This window comes from Onychostoma macrolepis, chromosome 06 (genome assembly GCF_012432095.1).
Source record: "Onychostoma macrolepis isolate SWU-2019 chromosome 06, ASM1243209v1, whole genome shotgun sequence".
NCBI lineage: Eukaryota > Metazoa > Chordata > Actinopteri > Cypriniformes > Cyprinidae > Onychostoma > Onychostoma macrolepis.
The window spans coordinates 6,019,038-6,045,732 of record NC_081160.1 but is presented as its reverse complement, the minus strand read 5'-3'; the positions used below and the strand labels follow the sequence as shown (position 1 = coordinate 6,045,732).

Genomic DNA, 26,695 nt, shown 5'->3' with positions numbered 1-26,695 from the left:
TGAAAACCCCTGATATAATTATCCAATAAGACTTTGTGCAACTTTCCAGAAACAAAACAAACAACAACAAAAAAAGATGCTTATAATATCGCGATCGTGTTTACCTTTGGCTTTAAGAGAGCGTCTATAATAAGAAGTGGAAACATAATCCATCTCTCTCTCTCTCTCTCTCTCTCTCTCTCTCTCTCTCTCTCTCTCTCTCTCTCTCTCTCTCTCTCTCTCTCTCTCTCGCGCGCGCGCTCTCTCGCTCTCTCTCTCTTGTTTTCCAGTCGCTTGTCACCAGAGGCGAATAACGGAACCCGTTAGACCATAAATTATTTGACAGTTTTAAGTTTAAACTTTTTGATCGCGTAGTTTGGAAGGAGTTTAGTTTAATAATAACTTTTCGTGTCCACATTTAGGACTCTGAACTCGCGCACTGTGTCTTTAAGAAGGTTTACCCACCGACCTCCTGTTGGTCCGACAGTATTTCCCCATACATTACTGTTCTTCTGTATCTCCTGCCAGGCTCTCTGCGCTTTACTTCATTCATAACGGTTTATTTATTTATTAATTCACTTTGGAAACTTGAAGCTCAAACATGGCAGAGGTAGGGAAAGGAGTCAACGCCGGGAAACTGGCCAGTAATGTACAGAAGAGGATAACCCGAGCACAAGAGAAGGTATGTGTGCTTACATCTCTTTGTATATGCAACAGTTATGTATTTTCTTGTTGTTATTTAGTTTGTACATTCAACTGCGTGTACAATAGGTGCTGACACTGTGTTTGCTATTAGAAGAGACTGAACAGCACTGAAACACTTGCTCGCTCATGTGTTTTTCATGCTCCCATGCGTTGAAAAGATGGTTTTATTTCTCACTCCAAGAGCAGTACCTGTTAAAGTTATGTTTGAAACTGATGGAGTCATTTGAGATGAAGTGCATTGAAGAGCAGCTGTTAGTGACCAAAGCTATTTTGACATTTGAGTTTTTCTTGCCATTGAATCAACCATTCATTATATTATATTATATTATATTATATTATGCTATACTATATGGAGACTGGGGCCTATTTGTCACACTTTTGTACTCTTTTGTAATATTTGCCAGGTTAAGTTAAATTTATTTTGAAAGTCGCAGCACATCGGCTACTTTAAAGACTTGAGTACAATAAATAAATAATAAATAAATGTCATTTTGACTGTCATTTCCCAAGTAAAAATAAATAAATAAATAAACATTTAAAAATACAGTTCAATTGTCATATGGGGTAAGTTGTCACATTAGGGAGCTGCTGTTAACACTGATTTGAGAACACCTTTTTTAAAATATGAAATAATAATAATAAAAAAAGAAGTTAAGTGAACTTGACAATTCACTTGATCATTTACTTCAATTTTAAGGCAACGGGTTTCCTCGATTTTTTTTTTTAAGTTAAGTCAACTTAGCGCTTTTTACAGTGTAAAATTATTCTGAAACAATTCATAAAACAGACAAAATTATAAATAATTATAAAATTACACACGTGACAACTTGCTCCTTGCTGAACTATTACGAAAAATGTTGTCTATAATCTACCCTCATTATATAGTTGGCTCTTGTCTGAATGTGTGGCAGTGTATTTTTTAAAAATTTATTTAATTTTTTTTTTTTTGTGGGGTTCACTTGTTTAAGGTGTTTGGATTCATAAAACCCACTGCTAGAGACCAGCATTTGTCTCACTTTATAATTACTCAACCCTTACAACAACATCCTCATGCCCCAACTAGTTTCGCTCTCTCCTGCAACATTTTGTATCACAGAAAAGCCCAGAATTACACTAGGACTTAAAACAGAATGGAATCAGAGATATTCACAAACAACATATGTCCACTACAAAATGAATCCCTGGCTCTCTGGAACATACAGAGCAGTTTTGAAATGGCGATGTTGTGGCACAGTTTAAGTCTCAGGGTATGAGTGGTGCATCAACAAAAACAAACCCCCAGCAGAAAGCAGGAGGTTCACAGGAAGTGTCATTTCCACGCTAAACGCTCCAAATGACCGCTGGCCTCCCAGAGCACACAGCTGGACACCAGAGTGAAGTTGCAAGCACTGTGCAAAAGTGGCACGCTTTTGATTTGAGTAATTTTAGGATGTAAGACCAGGGTTATATATAGGAACTAGATCAATTCAGCCAGTCTCTAGGTTTATTTTAGGGGTCTGACACTTGCACACTGTTTCAATGAGTTAATAATCTTAACTAGCACTAGAATCAGTACAGAAACATCAGAAATCAATACATTTTAGTCTTTTAGAATACTGGTCATTTTTGTTTCATGCTAAATATTGTTTCACACTTTTAGTATTTCATAAGAGGCTTAGTCATCTTGGATAGGAGATTTCTAGGAAAGATAGTTTGATCGTTTCCTGTCCCTATAAATCAAGCAGGCTCATTACTTTGTAATCATATAGGTGTTTACAAGGAGAGTTAAGAGGTTATTTAGGATCATTGTTTGCTTCTGTGTTTGTGTTCGTGTTCCTCTTCCTGTAGTAGGGGCTTTTCTGTCCTGCATGCTAGACTCATAGTGCCTATTTTCAGTTGCTTTGTGTGTGAGGTTTCTCATCATTTTCAACATCATCATCAAGTGCTGCATTTAAGAAACAGTATCTGTAACAGTCAGTAAAGTATGAAATTATCCCTTGTTGTCATGGAGAAACAAAAAAGTGGCATCCTTCAACAGACACTGCGCTTTATTTGCGGAAAACCTACTTAAAATAAACTTTGTGCAGGTAGACTTATTTGTAGCTGGAATACACTTCCAGCATTTTTTAATGTTATTCTGGTCAAAATACAGTTAAAACAGTAACACTGTGAAGTATTATTACAATTGAAAGTAATGTATGTGAATATGTTTTAAAATGTAATTTATTCCTGTGATGCAAAGATGATGTCTTCAGTGTCACATGATCTTTCAGAAATCATTCTAATATTCTGATGTGATGCTCAAAAATCATTTCTTATTATAATCAACGTTGAAAACAGTTAAGCTGCTTAATATTTTTTGAGTAAAACGTGAGAAAAAGTATAGAAAGTTTAAAAGACGTTTTATAAATCTGAGTGACCTGACTTTAAGGAATAGTTAACCCAAAAATGAACAGTCATCATTAACTCTTCTCGTCATTCCCAATTTATCTGACTTTCTTTCTTTGGTAGAACACAGAATAGATTTTGCTGAATGTTCATGCCGGCTGTCTAGCTACTTTGTCGAACCTGCCATTACAACTTAAATTTTTCTCTGTTCACCATGAGGAGTTAGCTAGTATCTAGCTTCAGAAGACTTGGAGTATAGTGACTACTGTTTGTTATGTTGCTTTAATTATGACAGAATTTTAATCTTTGCATGAACGATCCATTTAATACGTTTTTGGACAGATTGCTTTTGTCTGCAAGATTTACAATGGGCCTACATATTATTTGTCAGCACTTGTTTTAGTTGCATTTAGTGTTCTTCATGGTGGCTCAAGACCTCAGCTGTCTCTGCCTCTTTAGAGTGTGAAAAGCTGGAGTCACTCTAAAAGTATCTGTATGTGTGTATTTGTGTGTGTGTGTGTGTGTGTGTGTGTGTGTGTGTATACACTCCTTCTAAGCGATACGCTGGCCATCAGCGTGATTGCGTTGAGGTAAAGTCGCGGTCTCCTCTTCCCCTCTGAAACTCAGCCAGGTAGAGGAGAGTTAATCATGATCCTCTAGTGACAAATGGCCCACATCTCTGCACTCTCCTCTATCTTTTCTCACTCTTCGCTTCTCCCACATCCACCTGTCTGTCATTAGATGATGTTTGTCACTAATTTGGAACATCAAGGCAGGTTATTCTTGAGTCACCCATCCTTTTTTTTTTTTGTAGAAACATTCCAGAAGTGTCCAGTCGCATAATGACCCTGGAGGACAAGAGATGGGTGCAAAGTTACAGCCACCTCCTTTTCTCAGATTAGAAACCCAAAGGAAGTGTCCTCAGCCTTCCCCTGACCTCTGCTCTGATTGGACAGGCGACCTGTCAATCAAAAGCTCAAGCATGAGCCACACCCCTCTTCCGCACTCCACCCACACACCTGTCCTTCCTCATAGAGCAACAGAGCAGTGTGTGGATTGGGCTATGAATAGCAGACAGGCTTTAGCTGTGAGCTAATCCCCAGAAACCCCTTGTGCGAACAGACCGTGGTGTGTGTGAATGCCAGCGGCTGTGGTCTGGGGTATTTTTGGGGCTGTAACTGAACACCAGCACACATCGACCAGAAGTAAAGTCCAGGGGCCTTTATAAAACACAGATGAAGTGACATTTGGATTGTACTTGAGAGAATGCGGTCATAAATTTGCACAAGCACATACAGGCTACTGCTAAACCTCTCTCTCATTGTAAGCTCCTTTAACCTGTTAGTTAAGACTCCACAGACACACTAATTAAGCCCATCCGCTTGTCACTCCTATGAGTGTGTGTGTGTGTGTGTGTGTGTGTGTGTTTACTTTAGATAGATTTGTCCCAGAAATATAGCTCTGACAAAACCTCTCAGGGCATTCTGAAGCTAAAAATCTTTCTTTTACAGTACAGAAATCAATAGAAGTCTATGCTGTTGTAGAGGAAAGAGAGAATGAATTTGCAATTGGTGTCAGATTTTAAGGGTGTATGGATAAGTGTATCAATTTGCTCGAATGTTTCGCTCACACACACTTAGGAGGAATCTCTCAGCTGCCGGACAAATGGTTGGCGCTGGTCTGATCAGAGCTGTATAAATTAAACATGCTGATTCACAAATAGTTCTCCTGTAAATGAAAACTTTGTCATCATTTACTCATGTCATTCAAAACCCGGATTACTTTTCTTCTGTGAAACACAAAAGGAGACAACTTGAAAAACGTTCCTGCTGCTCATATACAATTGAAGTATATAGTGTCCAGAGATTCCAAAAAGGACAAAAAAGCAGTTCATATGACTTGTGCACTATATTAGTCTTCTAAAGCCATATGAACAGATTGTAATTTAAGCAATTTTTAGGACACGGACACATTATGCAAGGCAGCTTCCAAATGAGGAAACATACAGGATGATAAAATTAGCAGTACTCCAATACTTAGTTTCGATTGTAAATCAGAAGAGTACAGAAGCTAGAGCAGAAGTGTAACTGAACAAAAGTTGAGAAAGTCAGGATATTTTTGTATTTTTCATTGGAAATGCCTTTGTTTATGGTTATAAACGTATTAAGTGCTCTCGGAATAGAACTTCCTAAAGAATGTATAACTTGTGGTGCTTTTAAAAACCGTTTGCGCTTGTGATGGGTCATCAATCAACAATTTTCATTTTGCGTCTATTACATGACAAATGAATTAAAAACTCTGGACTTTGGACGTTTATGTTTCTCATAATTTATCTTTGGCTGCATTATAATGATTTCCTAATGCGCAGTATGATCAAAGAATGCACGTGGATGTGCTCAAGGAATTTGGATATTGAAAATAAATATTTTTCCTTCTCTCAAAAGAATAAATTAGTTCATTTAGTTGCATGATATTCAACAGTGAAGTTGGCAGAATGATGCGATCTTCCCTTCAGTGCTGCGTTCGGGTGAAGTTGCACACAACACAACTTGTATAAACTGAGCTTATTTTTTGTATAATTAGCTGCATAACATCCATTATTATCAGCACCCGTGTTTTGATTTTGGAAAGAAAACAGATTAAAAAAAATAAAAAACATGATTCAAATCATTCACTAACGACTCATCGCAAGTTCAAAATTAATATTTTTATTCAGTAAGATTGCATTTAATTTATCAAAAGAGTGGCAGCAAAGACATTTGTGACCCTGGAGCACAAAATCAGTCGTAAGTCACATGGGTATATTTGTAGCAATAGCCAGCAATATTGTATGGGTCAAAATTATCGATTTTTTTTATGCCAAAAATCATTAGGATATTAAGTAAAGATCATGTTCCGTGAAGATATTTTGTAAATTTCCTACCGTAAATATATCAAAACTTAATTTTTGATTAGTAATATGCATTGCTAAGAACTTTATTCGGTCAAATTTAAAGGCAATTTTCTCAATATTTAGATTTTTTTGCACCCTCAGATTCCAGATTTTCAAATAGTTGTATCTCAGCCAAATATTGTCTGATCCTAACAAACTATGCATCAATGGAAAGCTTATTTATTGTATAAATTTCAGTTTCAAAAATGGACCCTTATGACTGGTTTTGTGGTTGTGGTGTATAAATTCCGTTCTTATGACATTGTATTTATCAAAGTATCCTGGGAAAAAAATGGTTTGCTCACAAAAATATTAAACAGCACAACTATTTTCAACATTGATAATAATAAGAAATGTTTTTGAGCTGCAAATCAGCATTTCTGAAGGATCATTTGACAATTCAGCTTTGCATCACAGGAATAAATTATAGCCTATTTTACAATATTAATATAGAATTTTATAGAATATTAAAACAGAATATTTTAAATTCCAAAATATCCCAAAGAGGGACAAAATAACTTTCATGGACTTTTAAATGAACTGTTCTCTCCTGGTGGAATGACCTGCCCAACTCAATCCGAGTAGCTGAGTCCTTAGCCATCTTCAAGAATCGGCTAAAAACACATCTCTTCCATCTTTATTTGACTCTCTACACCAGGGTTCCTCAAATCTTTCCCTGGAGGGCCAATCTGCTGCAGAGTTTAGCTCCAACCCTGATCAAACTCACCTACCTGTGATTTTCTAATGATCTTGAAGACTCTGATTAGCATGCTGAGGTGCGTTTGATTAGCGGTACAGCTAACTCTGCAGGAGTGGGCCAGATTTGAGGATGCCTGCTCTACACTGTAAAAAAAAAAAAAAAAAAGTTCAGTCAACTTAAAATTTGAAGGCAACCAGTTTCAGCAGATTTTTGAAGTTTATACAACAAAAATTTGAGAATCTCCCACAAAAATAAGTTGAGCAAACTCAAAAATCTGCTGAATCTGGTTGCCTTAATTTTAAGTTGGCTCAACTTTTCTTTTTTTTTTTTTTACAGTGTATTATACAATTAACAAAAAGCAAAAAAGGCCTCTAACACTAGCTTGCTCTATTCTTTTTCTATTCTATCTGTTTTATTTTTATTTATTTTATAATTGAAAAAAAAACCCTTTGTGTACCGTGTTAAGCTAACTGAGACTTGTTATAGCACTTGCACATCATTGCTCTTTTGTTGATTTTGATTGCTTCCATTGTCCTCATTTGAATGAAAGCGTCTGTTAAATGACTAAATCTAAATGTAAATGTAAATTGTATTAGTATTTCACAATATCACTTTTTAATGTATTTTTGATCAAATAAATAGGGCCTTGGTGAGTATAAAAAACTTTCAAAAACATAAAAAAATGTTATCAACCCCCAATTTTCAAATAGTAGCGTATTCCCATTAGCTTTCAAGACAAAAAGATACAGACCAAATAACTGATATACTAGCCAGCCTGATTAATTAAATCTTTTTTTTAAATTGACCAATAACCATGTCTGCTTGACTCATAAACAAAACTCAGTATTAACAAAATTTACTGCTCATTTTATTGCTCTTATTAGTGGATAATTTCAGAAAATTTAAAGTGAATTTTGAGTAAGTAGTGAGTGAAATAAATTATCTTCTATCTTATAAATTCTGTATTATTTTATCAAACCGTTCACCAAACCACCTGCTCTCTAGATATCAGTGAGTACAGTCATATCCAGTGTTCCTGGAAGACCTCTGAGTCAGAGAGAATGCCTTCATCCCAGATCTGCTCTACTGCACAGGGAGCACAGGTCATCATGACACAGATCCAGGCTGCTGTATTTTAAGATGTCAGGGGGTTCGAGGGAGGGGTCCTGCTACAGTGCATTCAGGATCAGCTTTCAAACACTCCCTGCACAGTAATATACATTCATACATTCTTCAAGAAGAGCACAGCTGACACGGCCTTTATTAATATAGGCCAAGAGAAAGCCAGCGGGAGATTAGAGGTTACTGTGATTTCCCCTCCAGCTTTATTGAATTCATTTGATCTACTAGACCAGGGACTTCTCTGGAACTTACTGTATTTTTCTTTTTAGTTATATCTGAAATTTGTTACAAAAATGAACAGAATGCACCAAGTTTCCTGTTATGTGTAGCAATTTATTGAAACTAGGTAGTTTTTAGTAGTAGAGAAGTGAAAATTCCATCTTCCATTAGTTGCAGTCCCATCCCAAACTGTTTTTTTTTTTTATATTAGGATTCAGATGGCTTACTTATAGTTGTCTTTGCATATTCAACTTTTTAGAAAGCATTTCAAAATAGAAAAATGTGAGAAACTTCATCCTTTCAACACAAAACAAGGGGAGTCCGCTTTTAGCTATTATGCTGCCCGCAGTTGGAACCAGCTTCCAGAAGAGATCAGATGTGCTAAAACATTAGCCACATTTAAATCCAGACTCAAAACTCATCTGTTTAGCTGTGCATTTGTTGAATGAGCACTGTGCTACGTCCGAACTGATTGCACTATGTATAATCATTTTCTATTCTTAAATGTTTTAAATTCTTTTTAAATCAATTTTTAAATCACTTTGTTTTTATTCTTGTGATTAATCTTTTGACATTATTATGAAGTTGGCGTCATAGGATGTGCATAACAGGCTGACGGAGACCAATCTCTTTGGGTCACAAATGGCATGGCATGTTTAATATGCCGCTAGGGGTTGATATGGGGGAGCAAAAGGAAAAGGAAATGACCTCTGAATAAATAGAACCGGATTCAAGCACTACCTCATACATGTTGGACAGGAAGCAGGGCGATCTGAACTAAAGGAAATGTGCATAATTAAATCTGCTAGGAAATAGTTATGTCTTGTATAATGGAAACATCCAATGGAATAAAAGGACATTGTTCTTTGAACTTTTGGCTGGTGTTTGTATGTGTGCGTGGCAAGAAAGTAAAGTTCAGTAAATGACACACTCTCGGGAACTCATTGCAAGCCTCCTTGAATAAGTTTCATTTTTTATGAACAGTTACTGTATGTCAGCGTTCTTCATGGGGAAGAGGAACATGGAACCGATACTGAAAGCACCGTTTGTGGTGGCCGGGGATCTAAGACCATGTTTCTTGCCACCTTTTTAAGACAAACATACACATCTACACTCTTAAGACTGCGCTTTTTACATGATGCGGTTAAACCTGACACCAATGTATAATAATAATAATAAATAATTTGATTTATTATTAATACTGTTAATCACATAAACAAGTTCATTAGTTTGACAGAAATTCATGGTACAGATAACTTTCTTTGCTTGTCGCTTTTGTCACGTCACATCCATTTAGGACACATTGACTGTAGGCAGTTTATGGTTTTCACACAGTTCTAACGTGGTACAGTGTGATAAGTTCAATATTAATTAGTTTATTTGAGGGGCATGATGCAACTAAACCAGTCTTTTCACAAATACATCATACTTTTTACTCACCTTTATACTTAATTCTTCATTTGTTGTTTCTTTACATTAATCCAAGTTATGTAGAATGTGATTTTTTTTTTTGCGCTTTCATTTACAAAGAAAAACCACTTGTTACGTTTGGTATGGTTAGATTATGATATTTGTAAATTCTCGCCTTGGTCCCCACAAACACTAAGGCTGGCCTTTAAACCAGTGAAGCAGAAGTTGTGTTTGTATGTGTATGTATGATGTTGGCTGTTTTGTGTTGCTCTCTGATAGGTGTTGCAGAAGTTGGGAAAGGCGGATGAAACAAAGGACACAGCATTTGAGGAGGAAGTGGCCAAATTCAACAAGCAGCTGGTAAGAGGCCTTAAACCTTCACCCTCTCTGACCCCCTCCTTAATATACTTCTTGCCTTGACATTTGACCTCTGACCCTCTTCATAGTTCTTAAATATCTAGTGATGGTTTCTTCTCTCTGATCTATATCTGCAGGCTGATGGCACCAAATTGCAGAAAGACTTGAAGGCATATATGACGGCAGTGAACAGTAAGACTCTAATTGTGTGTCTGTGTATATATTTTAATAAACGAGATCAACGAGAGTTTAATTAACATTCAATTATCATTTACTCACCCTCATGTTGTTCCAAACCTGTATGACTTTCATTCTACCGTGGAACCCAAAAGAAATATATTTTGGTAACCACTGACTTTCACTGTGTGAACAAAAACACTGACATTATTCAAAATATATTTTTTATGTTCCATAGAAGAAAAAAAGTCATAACATTTTTTTACATGACTCGAAGGCGAGTAAATGATGACATAGTTTTCTTTTTTTGGTGGGGGTGGGGTGAGATATGCTTTTAATGCCTTTGTAGTGACATATGACATTATTTAGAGAAAGCTTATCTAGTAAATTTGAAAGAAAAAGCAAACACAATCATGTCCAAAAAATTAAAAAGCATCAGTTCAGTATGATCATAAGGCAAAAGTAGAAGCAAATGTGCAATCACTCTATCATGCTCCTTTGTATTCAAATGCAGCCTTCTCTCAGATAAAATACACAAGCTTCTGTAAATGCAAAACAGAAGATTGTGAATGAACATACTCAGTCCTGCATCTATAGCTGTACCTGCCTCCATGTGTAACAGAGATAAGGGAGTCACAAATTCTTTCTAGGTTGTAAACATGTGGTAAGTGTTTTCAGGTCTGGCCACACTATTTTGCTCTTAAAGGGATAGTTCACCTAAAAATTAAACACTGTCATCATTTACTTACCCTCGTTCAGTCATCAATTACTCAAGTTTGACAAAATGTTAGTGCAGTTTTTTTGGGGGGAGGACTAGGTCTGTCAAGCTCCAAAAATGACAAAAAGCACCATAAAAGCAGTCGGTACACTATATTCCAAATCTTTAAGGCAGCATTTTCATTTATGGATGAACTACCACTTTAACCACTGATGAGTGGTAGTACATTAAAGAAATGCAAAGTAAGCAGACAGCCTTCTTCCTTTTACAGCAGACTCTAGTGTGCTGCCCTAAAGCACAACCCCATCGCCTCAGCTTCCTCCCCTGTGCCCACAACAGTTATCACTTCTCTGAAAGATGTGTGTTGGGTTGAGTGACTGAGCAGTCATCTGTGTCAATGACTGTCTCTTAGCTGACCCGTTTTTGTTTCCGCAGCCATGCACGAGTGTTCGAAGCGTCTGCATGACTGTCTGGCAGAAATGTACGACCCCGAGTGGTTTGGCAAAGAGGAGGTGGACTCCATCGCAGAGGTGTGTAAGGATGTCACTGGCAGAGCAAAACACTTTGTCTGGATTGTGTGACATTAATGTTTTCAGTGTGAAAAATCTCATAGGAAAGTAAAATCTCTTTAATATGTCAGTTGTTTCTTCTTAGGTATCTTGATTCTTACATACTTCAGGCAAAAGGGCCACAGTAACCTCAAATGTGTCGCTTGTAGAGTTTCAGAAGAGATCTCAGTAATGTCACAAACCAGAGGAAAATGTTAATGATCACAGAAGACTAGATTCAATTTAAGATTGAATTCAAGTCTCATACTTTTCTGAGATGTGCTAGGCTGCCAAAATCTTCCAGCATTTGAATATACACATACCATTCAAAAGGTCAGGGCCAGTAATTTTAGTTATTTATTTATTTTTTGGAGAGAAAATAATTATCACAGTTTTCACAAATGTATCAAGCAGCAAAACACTGATAAAAATAAAATAATTATTTAGCAGCGAATCAGCATATTAGAATGATTTCTGAAGGATCATGTGATGCTGAAAATTCAGCTTTGTATCTCAAGAATGAATTACATTTTTAAATGTATTAAAATATAAAACAGTTTAGAATTTAAAATTCTAAAAATATTTCACGATATTACTGTTTTTACTGTTATTTTTGATCAGATAAATCAGCCTTGGTGAACATAAGAGATTTCAAAAACATTTTTAAAAGTATATATTTTAATTCTAAATCCCCAAAATTTTCTAAAAATGTAGTCAACCTCTGTCCGTCTAAGATGTAGATGAGTTTCTTCAGAATGAGAGTTCAAACAGCTGATAAAAACAACAAAAGTGTGGATTATTGTTTTTATCAGCTGTTTGGACTCTCATTCTGACGGCACCCATTCACTGCAATGGTGAACATTTCTCCAAATCTTTTTCGATAAAGAAACAAATTCATCTACATCTTGGATGACCTGAAGGTGAGTAAATTCACCCAAAAAAAGCGAATTTCCATTTTTGGGTGAACTGTTCCTTGAAGACTGTATAAAGTGAAGGATTGCTGCTGTCCACACTGATGTTTAGATCTCTGTTGACTTATTAATCTGCAAATTGATTCTATTTTCTACATTTCTTTGATTTCTTCCACTCACCCATCCTTCTGTGAGTAAAGGAGATGATAGAGAAAGAAATGGATAATAATCTGGAGGTAAACATGACTTGTCTAGTCTAGAGCTGGTGCTGGTGATGCTAGAGTAGTGCTACTGCAGTGAACTTTATTTTAGAATAGTTCTGTACACATACTGTATATTTAGACTTTTGTCATCAGTGGTTTGTCAGTGTGTGTGAGAGAGAGAGATAGCGTGAGAGTATGTGTCTTGCTGTACGTGTCTGATCACATTTGTTTTACAGGACACTGACCTCCTGTGGCAAGATTTCCACCAGAAGCTTGTGGACAATGCCCTCATTTCCATGGACACGTATTTGGCTCAATTTCCAGACATAAAGGTTTGTTTTTGCTTTAATAAGTGGTGCATGTAAGCATTTCAACATTTACAGGAACTAGTCAGTGATTTTATTGCTGTCCAAATTCAGAATGTCTGTTTTTTTTCGACCGCATAAAAATTCCCAGCTAAATTACCTACTGTTTTTTGACAAACACCAAGGTTGTGTGGTAATTTAATTGCTGTGTGAATCCACATCTCTGAGTTTACAATCGAAAAGTGTTTTTTTAAATGTCTTTTGACCGCTGCCAAGCACCGTACAGTAATGGTTGTGCTTCGTGCTAATGTGCACGCATTTTAAATATGGACACTTTTATTACTGAAATGCTGGAAAATGTTTACAAGGATTGTATTTCGTCACAGTTCCACTACATTGAATTGTGGAGCTGTTAAGAAAAAAAAAGAGAACAAAATCGTGTATAATTTTGAAATGGCTCATTATTATGGTATGCAATAAATGTATACACTGAAAAAAAACAACTATTTTAACTTCAGCGCAGTTGCTGCCTTAAATCCTTAAGAGCAATCATCTTGGTTATACAAGTCATTTCAACTTAAATGATATTAAACTGGCTTAAAAAAAATCACTTTAAAAACTAAAAACTAAAATTGCTCAAATTACTTTGATGAGTTAAAGTAATGTAAACATAAAAGTTGTCATGCCTTACTGATCATAATTTTTTACAGTGTATAAATTAGGGCTTGCACAACTAATCATTTTACAGGTCAAACAAGTAGTTTGGTCAAATGTTTACCTTATGTAAATAAGAGTTTGCTTTAACTTATTTTTGCTCATTTCCACATTTTTTAAATAACATCAGTTTGAGAGATAAAATGCAAGACAGAAAGCCATTTAATCTAAAATGCATTGATTATACAAATTTTTGACTGTAAATAATAAAATAATAAATGCAGATATTATTTTCCTGTCGTTAAATTAAATATGAGCAATCCAAGCAATAACAGACATTTTGTTTATAGCTGATAATCATGTGACTGACGATGTGAGCAGCTCATTTGTAACATCATGGCATAAATCGCCATACGAATGCATGACTTTTATCACAGATGTGCCATGCAGATTTATTTTTACAGACGTTCCTAAGAGAAGCAATTACTGACCGAATAGGGCTTTACACTGAAGTAGGGTTCCGGCTACATCTAGACGCCAGAATTTGTTGCATCACATAGCAAGAATCATCTAGCAACACTTACAACTTTATAACAACACCCTGGCAAACATTTACAGCCCTAGCCTCTTTACAGTAGTTAGTTACTGCTGTGTTAGATGAACTTGTGACTCTCTGACTCCCTCTGCAGGCTCGCATCGCTAAGCGCGAAAGGAAGCTGGTAGATTTTGACAGTGCCAGACATCATTTTGCCTCTATACAGAAAAGCAAGAAAAAGGACGAGGCCAAAATTGCCAAGGTACCGGATGCTCGTTCCAGCTTGTTCATTTATGCTGATACTGTACAGTCTGGCTTTTTGTCCTTAAACCTTGTTAACTAACCAACTTATTGCTATAACAATGCGTATTGCAGTCAGTCTATATGCTTGAGTGAGTGTATGTGTGCATTTGCTTGATGAGATTTGTGTGAGCTAACATCAGCACTTGAGTGTGTTTGTCGCTGTTCTCTCTGTCACGCTGTCTCTTTGCTGCACGTCTAGCCTCTGGCTCTGGTGGAGAAGGCTGCTCCCGGTTGGGCTCAGGGAATAATCACAGCACATCAAATCGCTCAAACTAACCTCTCGAGAAACCAGGTGACTCATCTGTCACTCAGCCTGTAAACCCTCCCTTAATCTGCATAACTCCACCCACCCACTCACAGCGTGGCTTCCTCATGCAGCATCTGTGTTTCTCAGGTGTATTTACTTCATGCTTTTGTATGTATGACATGAAAATTACGTTTGTTTAAAAGAATCCTGTCCAAAAGTTTGGGGTCAGTAAGATTTTTAATGATTTTGAAATAAGTCTCTAATGCTCACCAAAGCTGCATTTATTTAATACTGAGTAATATTGTGAACTATTATTACAATTTTAAATAACCATTTTCTGTTTGAATATATTTTACATTTTATTCTTGTGATGCATCATTACTCCAGTCTTCAGTGTCACATGATCCTTCAGAAATCATTCTAATGCTGCCTTGCTGCTTAAGAAACATCTCTTACTATTGTTAGTGTTGAAAACCGTTTTTCTGGTTTTGTGGAAACTGTGATTTTTGTTTCAGGATTCTTTGATGAATAGAAAGTTTAAAACAATAGCATTTATTTTGCAGTCTTTACTTTCACTTTTAATCCATTTAATGAATCTTTGCTAAATAAAACAATGACCCTAAACTTTTAAACAGTATTATAGTTCGCCAAAAAAATTATTGAAATTCTTTATGTATTTTACTCACCTACAATTCACCTATACATACAAAAAGCAACTCGATGACAACAGTGTCATTATTTAAAGGACTTTGGCTATAGCACACAAGTCATGTGAAGTGCTTTTATGGTATTTTTGGAGCTGTTTGGTCTTTTTTTGGAGCTTGATAGCCCCTGACTAACTATTTGTTTTCATTGTATGGAGAAACATTCTGTAGAGTTGATTGTTTTGAGTTATACATTCGTCCACAGTCTATTCATGCAGAGTTGAATGCGTAATTCTTTGTATATGTATTTTCATAAATTATAGTGTGTTTAGCCTAATGACCGTGTGTGTTGATGTGTCTGTGTGTGTTTAGGCCGAGGAAGAGTTGGGCAGAGCTCAGAAGGTTTTTGAGGAGATCAATTATGATCTCCAGGAGGAACTTCCCACCCTGTGGGACAGGTAATAACCAGCTATTCATCCTGCCATGATCTCTGTTTATCGCTCTTATTCCTAACCCTCTTTCTGTCTTCTTAAAGGAGTAGTTCACTTAAAAATGAATAACCATCACATTGTTCTAAACCTTATTTGCTGCTGTTAATTTTTTTTCTGTGGAACACAAAAGGATAATTTTGTAGCATTTTCACAACATCTCTTTTCCATATAATAACAATTCGAAGTTATCACCTCTGACAAGCTGTGAAAAGGACAAAAATGCAATATAAAAGCCATACAATATCTACAACAGAGAGGAAGACTTACCCTAAATTTTTGCCCTAAATTTCTGTTCCTCACACAAAGCTACCTTTATTTGATTAAAAAGTATTAAAAAAAAATGTAATATTGTGAAATATTTTTACAATTTGAATGAACTATTTTCGTTTTTAGTATATTTTAAAATGTAATTTTAAGCTGAATTTTCAGCATGATTACTTCAGTTTTCAGAGTCACATGGTCCTTTAGAAATCATTGTTATATTTTCTTATTATTATCAAAATAATTAATTTGTAGAAAATTTATTTGTAAGTTGCTAAATGACTAAATATTTTTGTGGAAACCATGATACATTTTTTCAAGATTCTTTGATGTATGTATATATACTGTGTATATATATATATATATATCATCTAAAAGAATTCTATCAAATAATATATATATATTTTTTTTTACATTATTAAAGTCTTTACTGTCACTTTTTTATTTAATGCATTCTTGCTAATTAAAAGAAAACTTATTTTTTCAATAAATAGTGTCTTGTTGACCCTAAACTGTTGACCTGTATGGTTTAAGACTTCGTTTATTGAGCTTAAGAGATCATAATGAACTGTATATGAAAAACTGTGCAAATATTCTTCTTTTGTGTTCCACAGAAAAAACTGCAGCATTTGAAACAGATTTGAATAACATCATGACAAGTACATAACAGAATATACATTTTTGGTAAACTAAAACTTTTTTTTTACTTTAAATGAACTGATTTTGACTTGTCGCTTTTTCTCTCTGCAGTCGTGTTGGCATCTATGTTAACACATTCCAGAGCGTTGCCGGCCTGGAGAAAAACTTTCACAGGGACATGGGCAAAGTGAGCCAATAATAAGAGTCTTATTAACAAGAGATAAATGAGATTGTTGTTGTTAGTTAAGGAATATGTTGTGTTATATGTTGTTCGTTATGTTGCACTCTCTCACACACAGCTGAACCAGAATCTGACTGATATTATGACCAAACTGGATGAGCAGCGTCTAGCCAAGTGAGTGCTTTTATCCGGGGATATTTCCTGTCTGTATAGACACTTCTGGTTTCCTGTAGTTTAGCACACAGATGTGTGAGTTCTTGTTTTCCTTGGAAATTAAAATAACGCTCCCCCAAATAACCCACAGAAAAGGTGTCACGACAGCAAGCACTGGGAAGAGGTAACAGCTCCCATGTTTTATGTGTGTGTTTATGCAACATTTATTGCATTAAAGATGCACTTCAACAAGATTCTTTAAACCATGCTCTCTCATCTCATATAATATCTTGTTTTGGTGTGTAAATCTTTTTAATGACTTCAGAAATTCAGCTGTTTTATTTTTTACATGGAAGAAAGACCAATGTTTTGGCTCTCAGGCCTTCTTCTGAAGAAGTTTTGTTTTCACTTGAGAAGTGTATGTTTTTCCTCCATTTGTAAAATAAAACAAACCAAAAATTTTTGGTGCAAATTACAGCTAAAATATTAAAAAATCACTTTTTTGCTATGGAAAATTACTGCTTGCTGTGTGTACATGCTGACACACAAAAAAAATATAACTGCATGTCTGGAATGTCTTTGAAATGCAGTAATTGTGCATGGTAGTGATTTAAACCAATCTGCCTGCAGTATTAACACTGATCTCTGCTGCCACCTAGTGATCTGTTTCAGTCAGGACACTCATGACTGTGTAATGCCAAGTGTAGTATTTATTTATCAGTGTGTGTTTTTCATGCAGTGAAGAAGCAGCCAATCACAACCTCTCAGAGTCCGGGTCAGACGCCCCTAAATCACCAGCAAAGGTACTGTGAGAGAGCTGATGTTTTTATGTGCTTTGTTTGTTTATGTCTTACAGTATGAATGAAACTAAAGAAGCAGAAATAAAATAAAAAGCAATGGGGTTTAAATACATTTTTAAATAAGTGATGGATCTCCTGATAGAAGAGAATGTTGATTTTTTTTTTTCTCATGAAAAACTGGACATAACCATGTGAACACTTTGATATGATAAAAGTTTTCTTTAAGTGGCAGTGTTACACCAGTATTTATAATTAACCTTACAACAGTGTTGTTCTAGTATTATTTATATACTATTATAATATTTATTCATATTTTTAAATGTCAGTTTTTTTAATTTTAGTTTAGGTTTTAGGAATTTTGTCATTTTCAGTCTTTTTAATAGTTCTGTTTAGCTTTCATTTATTTTTGATTCTGTTTTAGCTTTAGTTCAAGAGCTCAAACATATTTGTTTCATTGTCAAGACATTTATAAAAAATTTAGTTTATTCAGCTGATATCCATTATTTTATTTCAGCTTTTTTTTATTTGAGCTATTTATTTTTATAAACTATTATAGAATTTATTAATATTCAAATAATTATTTAGCTTTCATTTATTTATTTTTTAGTTACGTTTTTCATATTATTATATTATATTATTTGTAGTAGTTTTAGTTAAGAATAGCAACACTGTCTTACAATAGAGTGATTTGTAGATAATTAGGTAAACATGAGTGTGTTTAAGAAAACTTAAAGCATGTTACACAGATTTAAAAAAACTAACCATAAGCGGTTCGGATTTGGTGTTTTAACTGTCAGTGTGTTATGTATTTTCCTCCTGCTTGTGTGTATCTGCATGTGTGTGTTGGTGTGGCAGTCCAGAGAAGGACCGCCAGTGTCACGGCCGCCCAGGCCGGCTTCATCTCAGGAGGTGAAACAGGACAACATCATTAACCTGCTTGAAGATGCAGTGGTGCCTGACATTAACATTTCAACCCAGCCACAGGTCAGAGGTCAAATGATTCCCTCCCCTGCTCATCTAAGCACTCTCGCCAGTCTCTTCCTGGCTTCATCTCCATTTCATTTATATATCATGTCCATCCTTAATTAGCACATTCATCCTCTATTTTCACCCTAAAAGTGACTGTTGTCATCTTATTATTAACTCTCAACTGAAGTATTAATGGCTTTTGAGTTTGTCAGCATTACCATCTTCTGTTTCTGCAAACCAGTGAATCCACTAAATACTGTCACTGCTGTAGTAAAGCTGGTGTTTTGTGCTGTGCACTGCAGTGTAATGGTCCAGTAGTGTGTAGTCTGCTGGATTTAGATATGGATGCTTGGCAAGCAATCAGCGCTGCTTCAGCCCACCAGCTGTGGGTCAGAGGACAGGAAGGGTCAGGATGGCAATGGGTAAAAATCAGGGTTCACAGTCAAGCAAAACCATTGCTGAATTTGGAACCACATACTACTCTTACTATTTCTGATATAGAAATATGTGACCCTGGACCACAAAACCAGTCTTAAGTCGCTGGGGTATATTTGTAGCAACAGCCAAATATACATTGTATGGGTCAAAATTATCGATTTTTCTTTTATGACAAAAATCATTAGGAAATTAAGTAAAGATCATGTTCCATGAAGATATTTTGTAAATTTCTTACCGTAAATGTATCAAAACTTCATTTTTGGTTAGTAATATGCATTGCTAAGAACTTCATTTGGACAACTTTAAAGGCGTTTTGCTCAATATTTTGATTTTTTTGCACCCTCAGATCCCAGATATTCAAATAGTTGTATCTCAGCCAAATATTGTCTGATCCTAATAAATCATACATCATTGGAAAGCTTATTTATTCAGCTGTCAGATGATGTATAAATTGACACTTAAGACTGGTTTTGTCATCCAGGGTCACATATATGGTAAAAGTAGTAAGAGTAGTATGCTAGTATATATGCAGTTCTGAATTCAGCACATGCTGCCATCTAAGATGCATGCAACAGCTTGGCCTCTTGAGTTTTGAAGTAGAATGAAATTTCTGAATGTTTCCCTTTGAGTTTTAGGGAACTGAAATGCCACTTTGGTTTAGCATGTAACACATTAACTGCTCGCGTGTGATGCATGTTAACTTGCTTCCTACTAGTTCCCAAAACAAGGTCCAGGGACAGAGAAAAAATAAATAAATAAAACATACACTACAATTTAAAAGTTTGGGGTCAATACAATTTATTTGAAATTGAACAGAAATGTCTGTTCATAGATTCCTGAAAAACGTCACAGTTTCCAAAAAAATATTATGCAGGACAACTGTTTTCAACATTGATAATAATGAGGAATGTTTCTTGAGCAGCATATTAGAGTGATTTCTGAAGGATCATGTGACACTGAAGACTGGAGTAATGATGCTGAAAATTCAGCTTTGCATCACTGGAATAAATAAATTACATTTAAAATATATTCACATGGAAAAGAGTAGTTTAAAATATTAATAGTATTCAAAATATTAAATTATACTGTATTTTTGATTAAAAATATGCAGCCTTGGTGAGCAGAAGAGTACAAAAACGTACAACCCCCAAACATTTCAATGGTAGTGTATGAACAAATATTTTGGATAATTTTACAAATTGTATTGTAGTACTCTCAGCTCTGTTTGACACATTTTACCACGATTATATTCACTGCACAGAATTCCATTGTTTTCCCCCTAAAATCTCAGCAAAAATGCAGTCTATAGATTCTGTATGGGCTTGTTCATTGTGAATATTACTGTATTTTATTTTTTCTTACTCCTGTACATGGCGTTCCAGTATCCACTATTAGATCCCTTCACCTTTAACGAATGCTTTTCTCTCATGTTTGCTGTAATAAAAAGCTCTGAACACTATTATGAGCATAAGCTTCTGTCAGTGGGGTTTATGAGAGCTCTCATCTTACTATTGTCATAGTGATAGACGTACTTTGCACTCTTATTATGACCCTCATTTATCTCACTCTTTCATTTTGTGCTGCCTCATGGTAGGAGGCTTCATGGGATTCATGGGAGGTAAGACCTTGTGCTGTGCTGGCACTCTTGTGATGGATCAGATCGCTCTTGACGTAATCTTTGTGATTCTTGTGGTCTGATTGATCATGGCAGCGGGTTGCACTCAAAGAGCCAGAAAAAAACATTTGATGGGGCTTTTGGATGAAATTCTTCTACAGTCTTTGGATTGATAAATTTGAAACAAAACCACACGCAAACAAACAGACGTTTAGCAAAAGTTAAGCTGTATCCAATAGTATGTCTCATGTTCTGTCAGGTAAGCTCAGCTCAAGTCAGCTCATTTGTGAGCTGAAAACAGACGTCCATTACAGACACAATAACAACAAAAAAATAGTTTTATCTTAATATAGACAAGAAAAAATACTATGCACAGTTTGCTTTGCCCAGGGGTTTACATGCACCTCTATTTAGGTTTGTGTGTGTGAATCTTGCTATCTGGTGAATTATATAATAACAGATTTCACTTGCTTTTCGGCGAATATATTTGGACTTACAAGATTTATACTGTAAAAAATTAAATGAAATAAAATAAATAATGTATTGTAATAACCCTTAACCCTAACTGAAAATAAAGCTAAAGTTATTACCATTTTTGTTAATAGAAATGAAGCTGAAATAAAATATAAATTTAGATGAAAAGCCTAAATTTATATTCAGTTAGTTGCAAGGCAACATTTCTCATTTTTGCTAAGTTTAAGTTGAAACGGTAAAACTGGAAGTGAAGTAAAAACTAAAACTGAAATCAAAATAAATGAAGCCTAAATAAATTAAATAAACAAAAATGAATAAAAATGACATAACAAAATGTCTAAAAATGTAACTAAAATTGAAATTGAAAGTCTAAAAATAAGAGCTAATTTAAAAAACTACAAATAATACTAAAATAACCATTTTGGGAGTTTAGAATAAACAGTAATTCACATCTCTTCATCTTTTCCTTCATTTATTCCCTTTTTCTTGCAAATTACTTGCGCCTTTTGCCATATTGCCTGGCCTTTTCTCCCGCCATTTATTTTACCTCCCAAAATCCAAACAATCCTGGCGACCCTTCCTCCCCATCCCAGCCTGATCAGACCCCAGCTGCAGACCCCTCCCAGCAGTGGGACTCGGATGACGAAGCTGCCGCCCAGCCTTACGGCCAGCAGCCAAATGAGGCTCCTCAGTGTGAGGATCAGGTCGCTCCTGCTGTTCAGCCTTATGAACCTCCCAGCTGGGATGAGCAGGACAGTGTGTCTGCGCAGTCAGGCTGGGGCAGTGAAACAGCTGCGCCTGCGCAGCCAGACTGGGAGGATGATGGCGCGGAGCACTGGGGCGAGGAAGGTTCCCAGGTAGGGCAAAAGCAAGACACAGATACAAACTGGGGCAGTGGTGAGGCTCAGGCTTGGGAGGCGGAGTCAGAGCCGCCTCAGTGGGAGGAGCTTCAAAGTGTAAGAGGAACAAGAATAATTTTGGTTGTATTGTGGTGTAATGTCATAGAGTTAGGATGTATCAGAAGTAGATCATGTTGTTCTGTGGGTGTGGCAGGTTTCCACTGTGGTCATGTTAAATGCCCGTTTTTGTGTACATTTCTATATATAGCAAGTTTGTTTTATTCTGTTGAGTTGCTCGGGTGTAATTAAGGTGTTTCTCTTTATTCTTTGTATTTAGAATGAAGCGCCAACAGTGACAAATGGCTCATCAGATGCAGAGCTTCCTCCATCTGTTATCTATAAGGTGAGATGCACTGAAAACCCAAGATCCCATAGGTTTACAATGGTAGTATTTATATTATATTATTATATTGCACAATATTACTGTATTTTACTGTTTTTTGATCAAATAAATGCAACCTTTATATATAATGTCAAATTGATTCATTGTAATTAATCACTTCCAAAAATAAAAGTTTGTATTTACATAAGATATATTTATGTGCATGTATATCTGATGATGTTTTGGGTCATATTTATGCAGAAATATAGAAAATTCTAAAGGGTTCACAAACTTTCAAGCAGCGCTATATATATATATATATATATAATAGAGAGAGAGAGAATTTACTTATATGATTTTTGGTAGGTGAAAGTGGTGCATGACTATGGAGCAACAGACAGCGATGAACTTGATCTGAAGGCTGGTGACATTGTGCTTGTGCTTCCCTTTGCCAACCCAGATGAACAGGTCAGTCATGGCACCCATGTTTATACATGCATACACACTCACATACAATCAGACAATGACTCGTTGTCTTTTGTTTGTGTGCGCAGGATGAAGGCTGGTTAATGGGCGTAAAAGAGTCACACTGGCTTCAGAATAAAAACCTCCTCGTTAAAGGAGTCTTCCCTGAAAACTTCACCCAGAAACTGTGAGCGGAACAGCCCTCTCAGAATCACCTGTTCTTATACTTCGTTTTCTCACCACTTTACTGTGATAACATTTTTTATAAAACATCTTCAAAAATAAGGGCTTCTCAAGCAAAAAAAAAAAAAATTAAAAAAGCCCTAATCTCTATATACTGTGGTCACTTGTAGAACTGGTGTATAAGAATAAACAGTAAAAGGCAATAGATATTTGCAGCAGCATGCTTTACACAACTTCATGAAGTAATATGGGCCACGTACACACTGCAGCCAAACTCGCTTGTCAGTTCATCCTTTAAAGCCTAATCCTGATCCGTACACACATTTATGTAATTTACGGGAGTGACAACCGCATTCACAAAACTTTTTCGCAGTTTGTATACAACCGAAGAGAAGAACTATGTTAATGATGTATTTAAACTAGATATGTCGCTCTGCTTTATGCACAGTGCAATAAAGTCACAGGGAAGGAGATACAAGCCTTGACTTACATATGTTGCCAGGTCTTGCTAGAAAAAAAACACAAACAAGAAGCAGCAAAAAATAAACCTAAATAAATCTAAATGATTTATATTGGAAATAAGACAAAATATTGCAACTTGCACCTGCCTACATAAACTGGATCGCTTTATGAGCGAAACCATAAGCCCAAATACGCTGATAAATGGACATGGCAACACTGCAAGAACATGCTCCGTGAAGCAGACTTTCAAAAATAAACAACGCCTCTGTCAACAGTGATTTTGTTAAAATTGTTGAATGTAATGAGTATTTGGTTGCTGTAGTATTAAAAATAGCGGATACCAAACACGCAAGACTCCAGAACGTTATGATTACCATGGTGTCAGTCGTCGCAGTTTCAGCTTTGCAATTTCAGTTCTGCTCAGTACACACATGAATTGATCATTTAGGGGATTCAGTCACATATTTGAATGGGTTGTCACTCCTGAAGCTTTACAGTGTGAACGTGGCCATGGACACAATTAAAAAATCCCTAATAGGGATGAAAACTGGGGCCGATTTGATTGGTTTTTGTCACTGGGCCATTTTGGGAAGATATAAAGCATCAGATTTTTTGCTCTAAACTGAATATTACACACATCAATCAATGTATTTCAGTGAAATCTTTTACTCTTTTTCTTAAAGTCAGCATGAAATTACTGTGCACAATTCTTCAGTGCTTGTTCCACATACTGTAAAAAAAAAAAAAAAAAAAGTGTTAGATACTGTTTCCACCAAGTATAAATAGAAACAAATAGCATCTTGTATACAAGTGCAAAGAGTGACAGATGCTCTTCACACAAAGTGTAAATAGATGTATACACTATTTGTACTAAAGGTAAAATATCGATGGTGGGGAAAAAGGTTGGCTTCCTGCATAGCCTGCTGATGTCACAGTATTTCCCAAACCAATCAAGTCCTGAAGTCCAGTATATAGTATATTCTGTTTTATTCAGAAATATGCCATATTTCGGGAAAAAAGTGGGAAGTGCAAACTCCATTTCTTGTTGACTTTAAAATCAGGGACAACAGACTCTTTTGCTGGTTTTATTGTCTCTAGAGTCTCCTGTACATGTAGAGCCCCTTCAACCCTTACAATAGTTTATCATGTTGTTCCCTAGATAGGGTTTCCAGCACTGCACTGCATGTGAGGGGTTCATCTCAATGCTTTTATGATCCAACAACTTCATGATATTTATGTTTTTCTTTGTTCTGTTATAAAGGTCTTCAGGTATATGCCACCAAAGATTATGAAAATTATACAATGGGACAAACCACTGTGTTGTACTGTATGAACAACTGTTTGCTTGAAATGCATTTTGCAATGTATTTTAAAATCTTTAAACAATTTAAACATTTGTCATGGTTGCATGAATATTTTATAGTTCCTTTTAGAAGGGTGTACAAAAGCTTTATTCTTACAGAACTGGAGAAGATCAGACGCATCTCGTTTTCATGATCTTGCTAATATTTAAAATAGAAAATCATGTCAAAAATATAGATTTTTTGATTTTCATATTGATCTGGGAAAATGTAGCCTGTGATGCACTGATACAACATTGAACGAACTGAGCAAGATTTACAGTACAGTACAGCAAAATTGTGCTCATCTGCACCCGCATCTGGTTATAACACGCTTCTCTGTCATTTGATGAATTACCACTGCCATTTTCAATAGTAATATGTACACTAACGTCTGTTTTTAAAATTCAGTTTTCTATGTTAATCTCTGTTTCTATGTTAATTAAATCAAGATAAATAATGACATTGCATTGTTGAGAAATGGTAATGACTTATAGTCAGTATTCAGCACATTTAGCACCTGGTTAAAATGGATTGGTTGAAAATCGGGCCCCTGTTTTAATGCTTAATCCGTTATCAAATACACAGGGAATCTGCTTTTGCCAAAACAGTGTAGAATCTCCCAAGTAGAGTAAATTAGCTGCTATTTTGTGAACTCTTATGTATTGTTGACTCTGGCATTGTCAGTGTGTACTGTGTAAATCTAGAGTTTATATAATATCTCTCTCTGACCTGTTTACATATCAGAGCTGTAATTTTCTTACCTGGTAAGCTCTATATTTGAATCAGTTTTGAATATTGAAAGATCTGTCAGGCCTTTGAGCAAACAGCTGCACGTGTCTAGTCTATTCACGTGAATGAAAAATGTGTGAATGTTGAAAACGACTCCTGAATGGTGAAGGTTCTGATATTTAAAACAGAGATGTTTCACATGAACTATATATACATTTCATCATAAAGGGAAAATGTCCTGCAGCATTTTGGTAGCTTAGGATGTTCTGTCTTAACATGCAGTTTTCTGTAAGAAACACCCTGTCAAGAAGCCTTCAAAAAGCATATTAAAATTAAAATCATACTGAACTTATATAGTGTCCTCTTGTTCATTTCACATCATAAATCCATGTTTGTTATGGGATATATGTGATATTACCAACCAAAATAGTAGTAAACTGACAACACTTTAATAACCTTATTCATTGGCTTACAGAAATGTAAGTCTATGAACTTCAGAATGCATAACACAGGTTATAACAGCTACTAACAATTTAAACAAAGCTCCAGCCTCACCAGTCTGACTTGATTACATGTTTCATGTGCATTTATTGTCATGGGAACAGTCTGGGAACAGATGAGAAATGTTTGTTCCTGGGCTCCATGGCCACCCAGCCGGTTAACAATAGTTTAGACTTAATTAGTGTACAGATATGACATAGCAAGTGCTTCGGGTGAGTTGGGGACAGTTTGTACCACTTACCTAGAGACAGAAACAAAGAGAAAGAGCTTTTAGAGAAGTAGGTTTGGCTGTTATATACTTTAAGTGGAACTGAATAAATGCACCAATTGCTAAAACACTAGGGTAAAAAAAAACATGCCGTATCAAAAACAGTGCAGGCCATTTACATGACACTTTTCAAGAATGCTAAATATAACCACCAAGAGAATAGAGTCCACATTACAAGTATAATAACACAGACATTCAATATCACTGGAATCACTTTCAGAGTGATTTTTTTCCAGCTAATTGAAAACAATGAGAACCAATGAAGATCCATTCAACTTTTAAGCATTTAGAATAAACATAATGTTATTGTCTTTTGGCATGGATGCTTATATAGTTATCATTAGCTGTGAACAGGCCTTTAGAGTTAAAGGTTTGATCCCAGTGTGTGTCAAAGGTTCAATGCTGTTGGAACAAAGATTAAGTTTACACTCCTTTCCCCTCTAAGCTTTAGATTGCTCTAACGTTG

General features: G+C 35.7%; 1 protein-coding gene across 4 annotated transcripts; it reads left to right on the top strand.

Moving 5' to 3' along the window:
- The first annotated feature begins 235 nt into the window (after window positions 1–235).
- bin1b (bridging integrator 1b) lies at window positions 236–25,812 on the top strand. 4 transcript variants are annotated; one of them, XM_058778670.1, is made up of 18 exons: window positions 236–661; window positions 9,714–9,794; window positions 9,929–9,983; window positions 11,122–11,216; window positions 12,585–12,680; window positions 13,997–14,104; window positions 14,345–14,437; window positions 15,409–15,494; window positions 16,539–16,614; window positions 16,727–16,782; window positions 16,913–16,945; window positions 17,501–17,564; window positions 18,417–18,545; window positions 20,563–20,586; window positions 21,651–22,013; window positions 22,234–22,299; window positions 22,645–22,746; window positions 22,833–25,812. In XM_058778670.1, the coding sequence occupies exons 1-18, from the start codon at window positions 581–583 to the stop codon at window positions 22,932–22,934; spliced, it is 1,710 nt and encodes a 569-aa protein (XP_058634653.1). In that variant the 5' UTR covers window positions 236–580; the 3' UTR covers window positions 22,935–25,812. The 4 variants fall into 4 exon arrangements, with proteins under 4 accessions (XP_058634653.1, XP_058634649.1, XP_058634650.1 ...); XM_058778666.1 differs by lacking the exons at window positions 20,563–20,586; window positions 21,651–22,013; XM_058778667.1 differs by lacking the exons at window positions 16,913–16,945; window positions 20,563–20,586; window positions 21,651–22,013.
- Window positions 25,813–26,695: the final 883 nt, after the last annotated feature.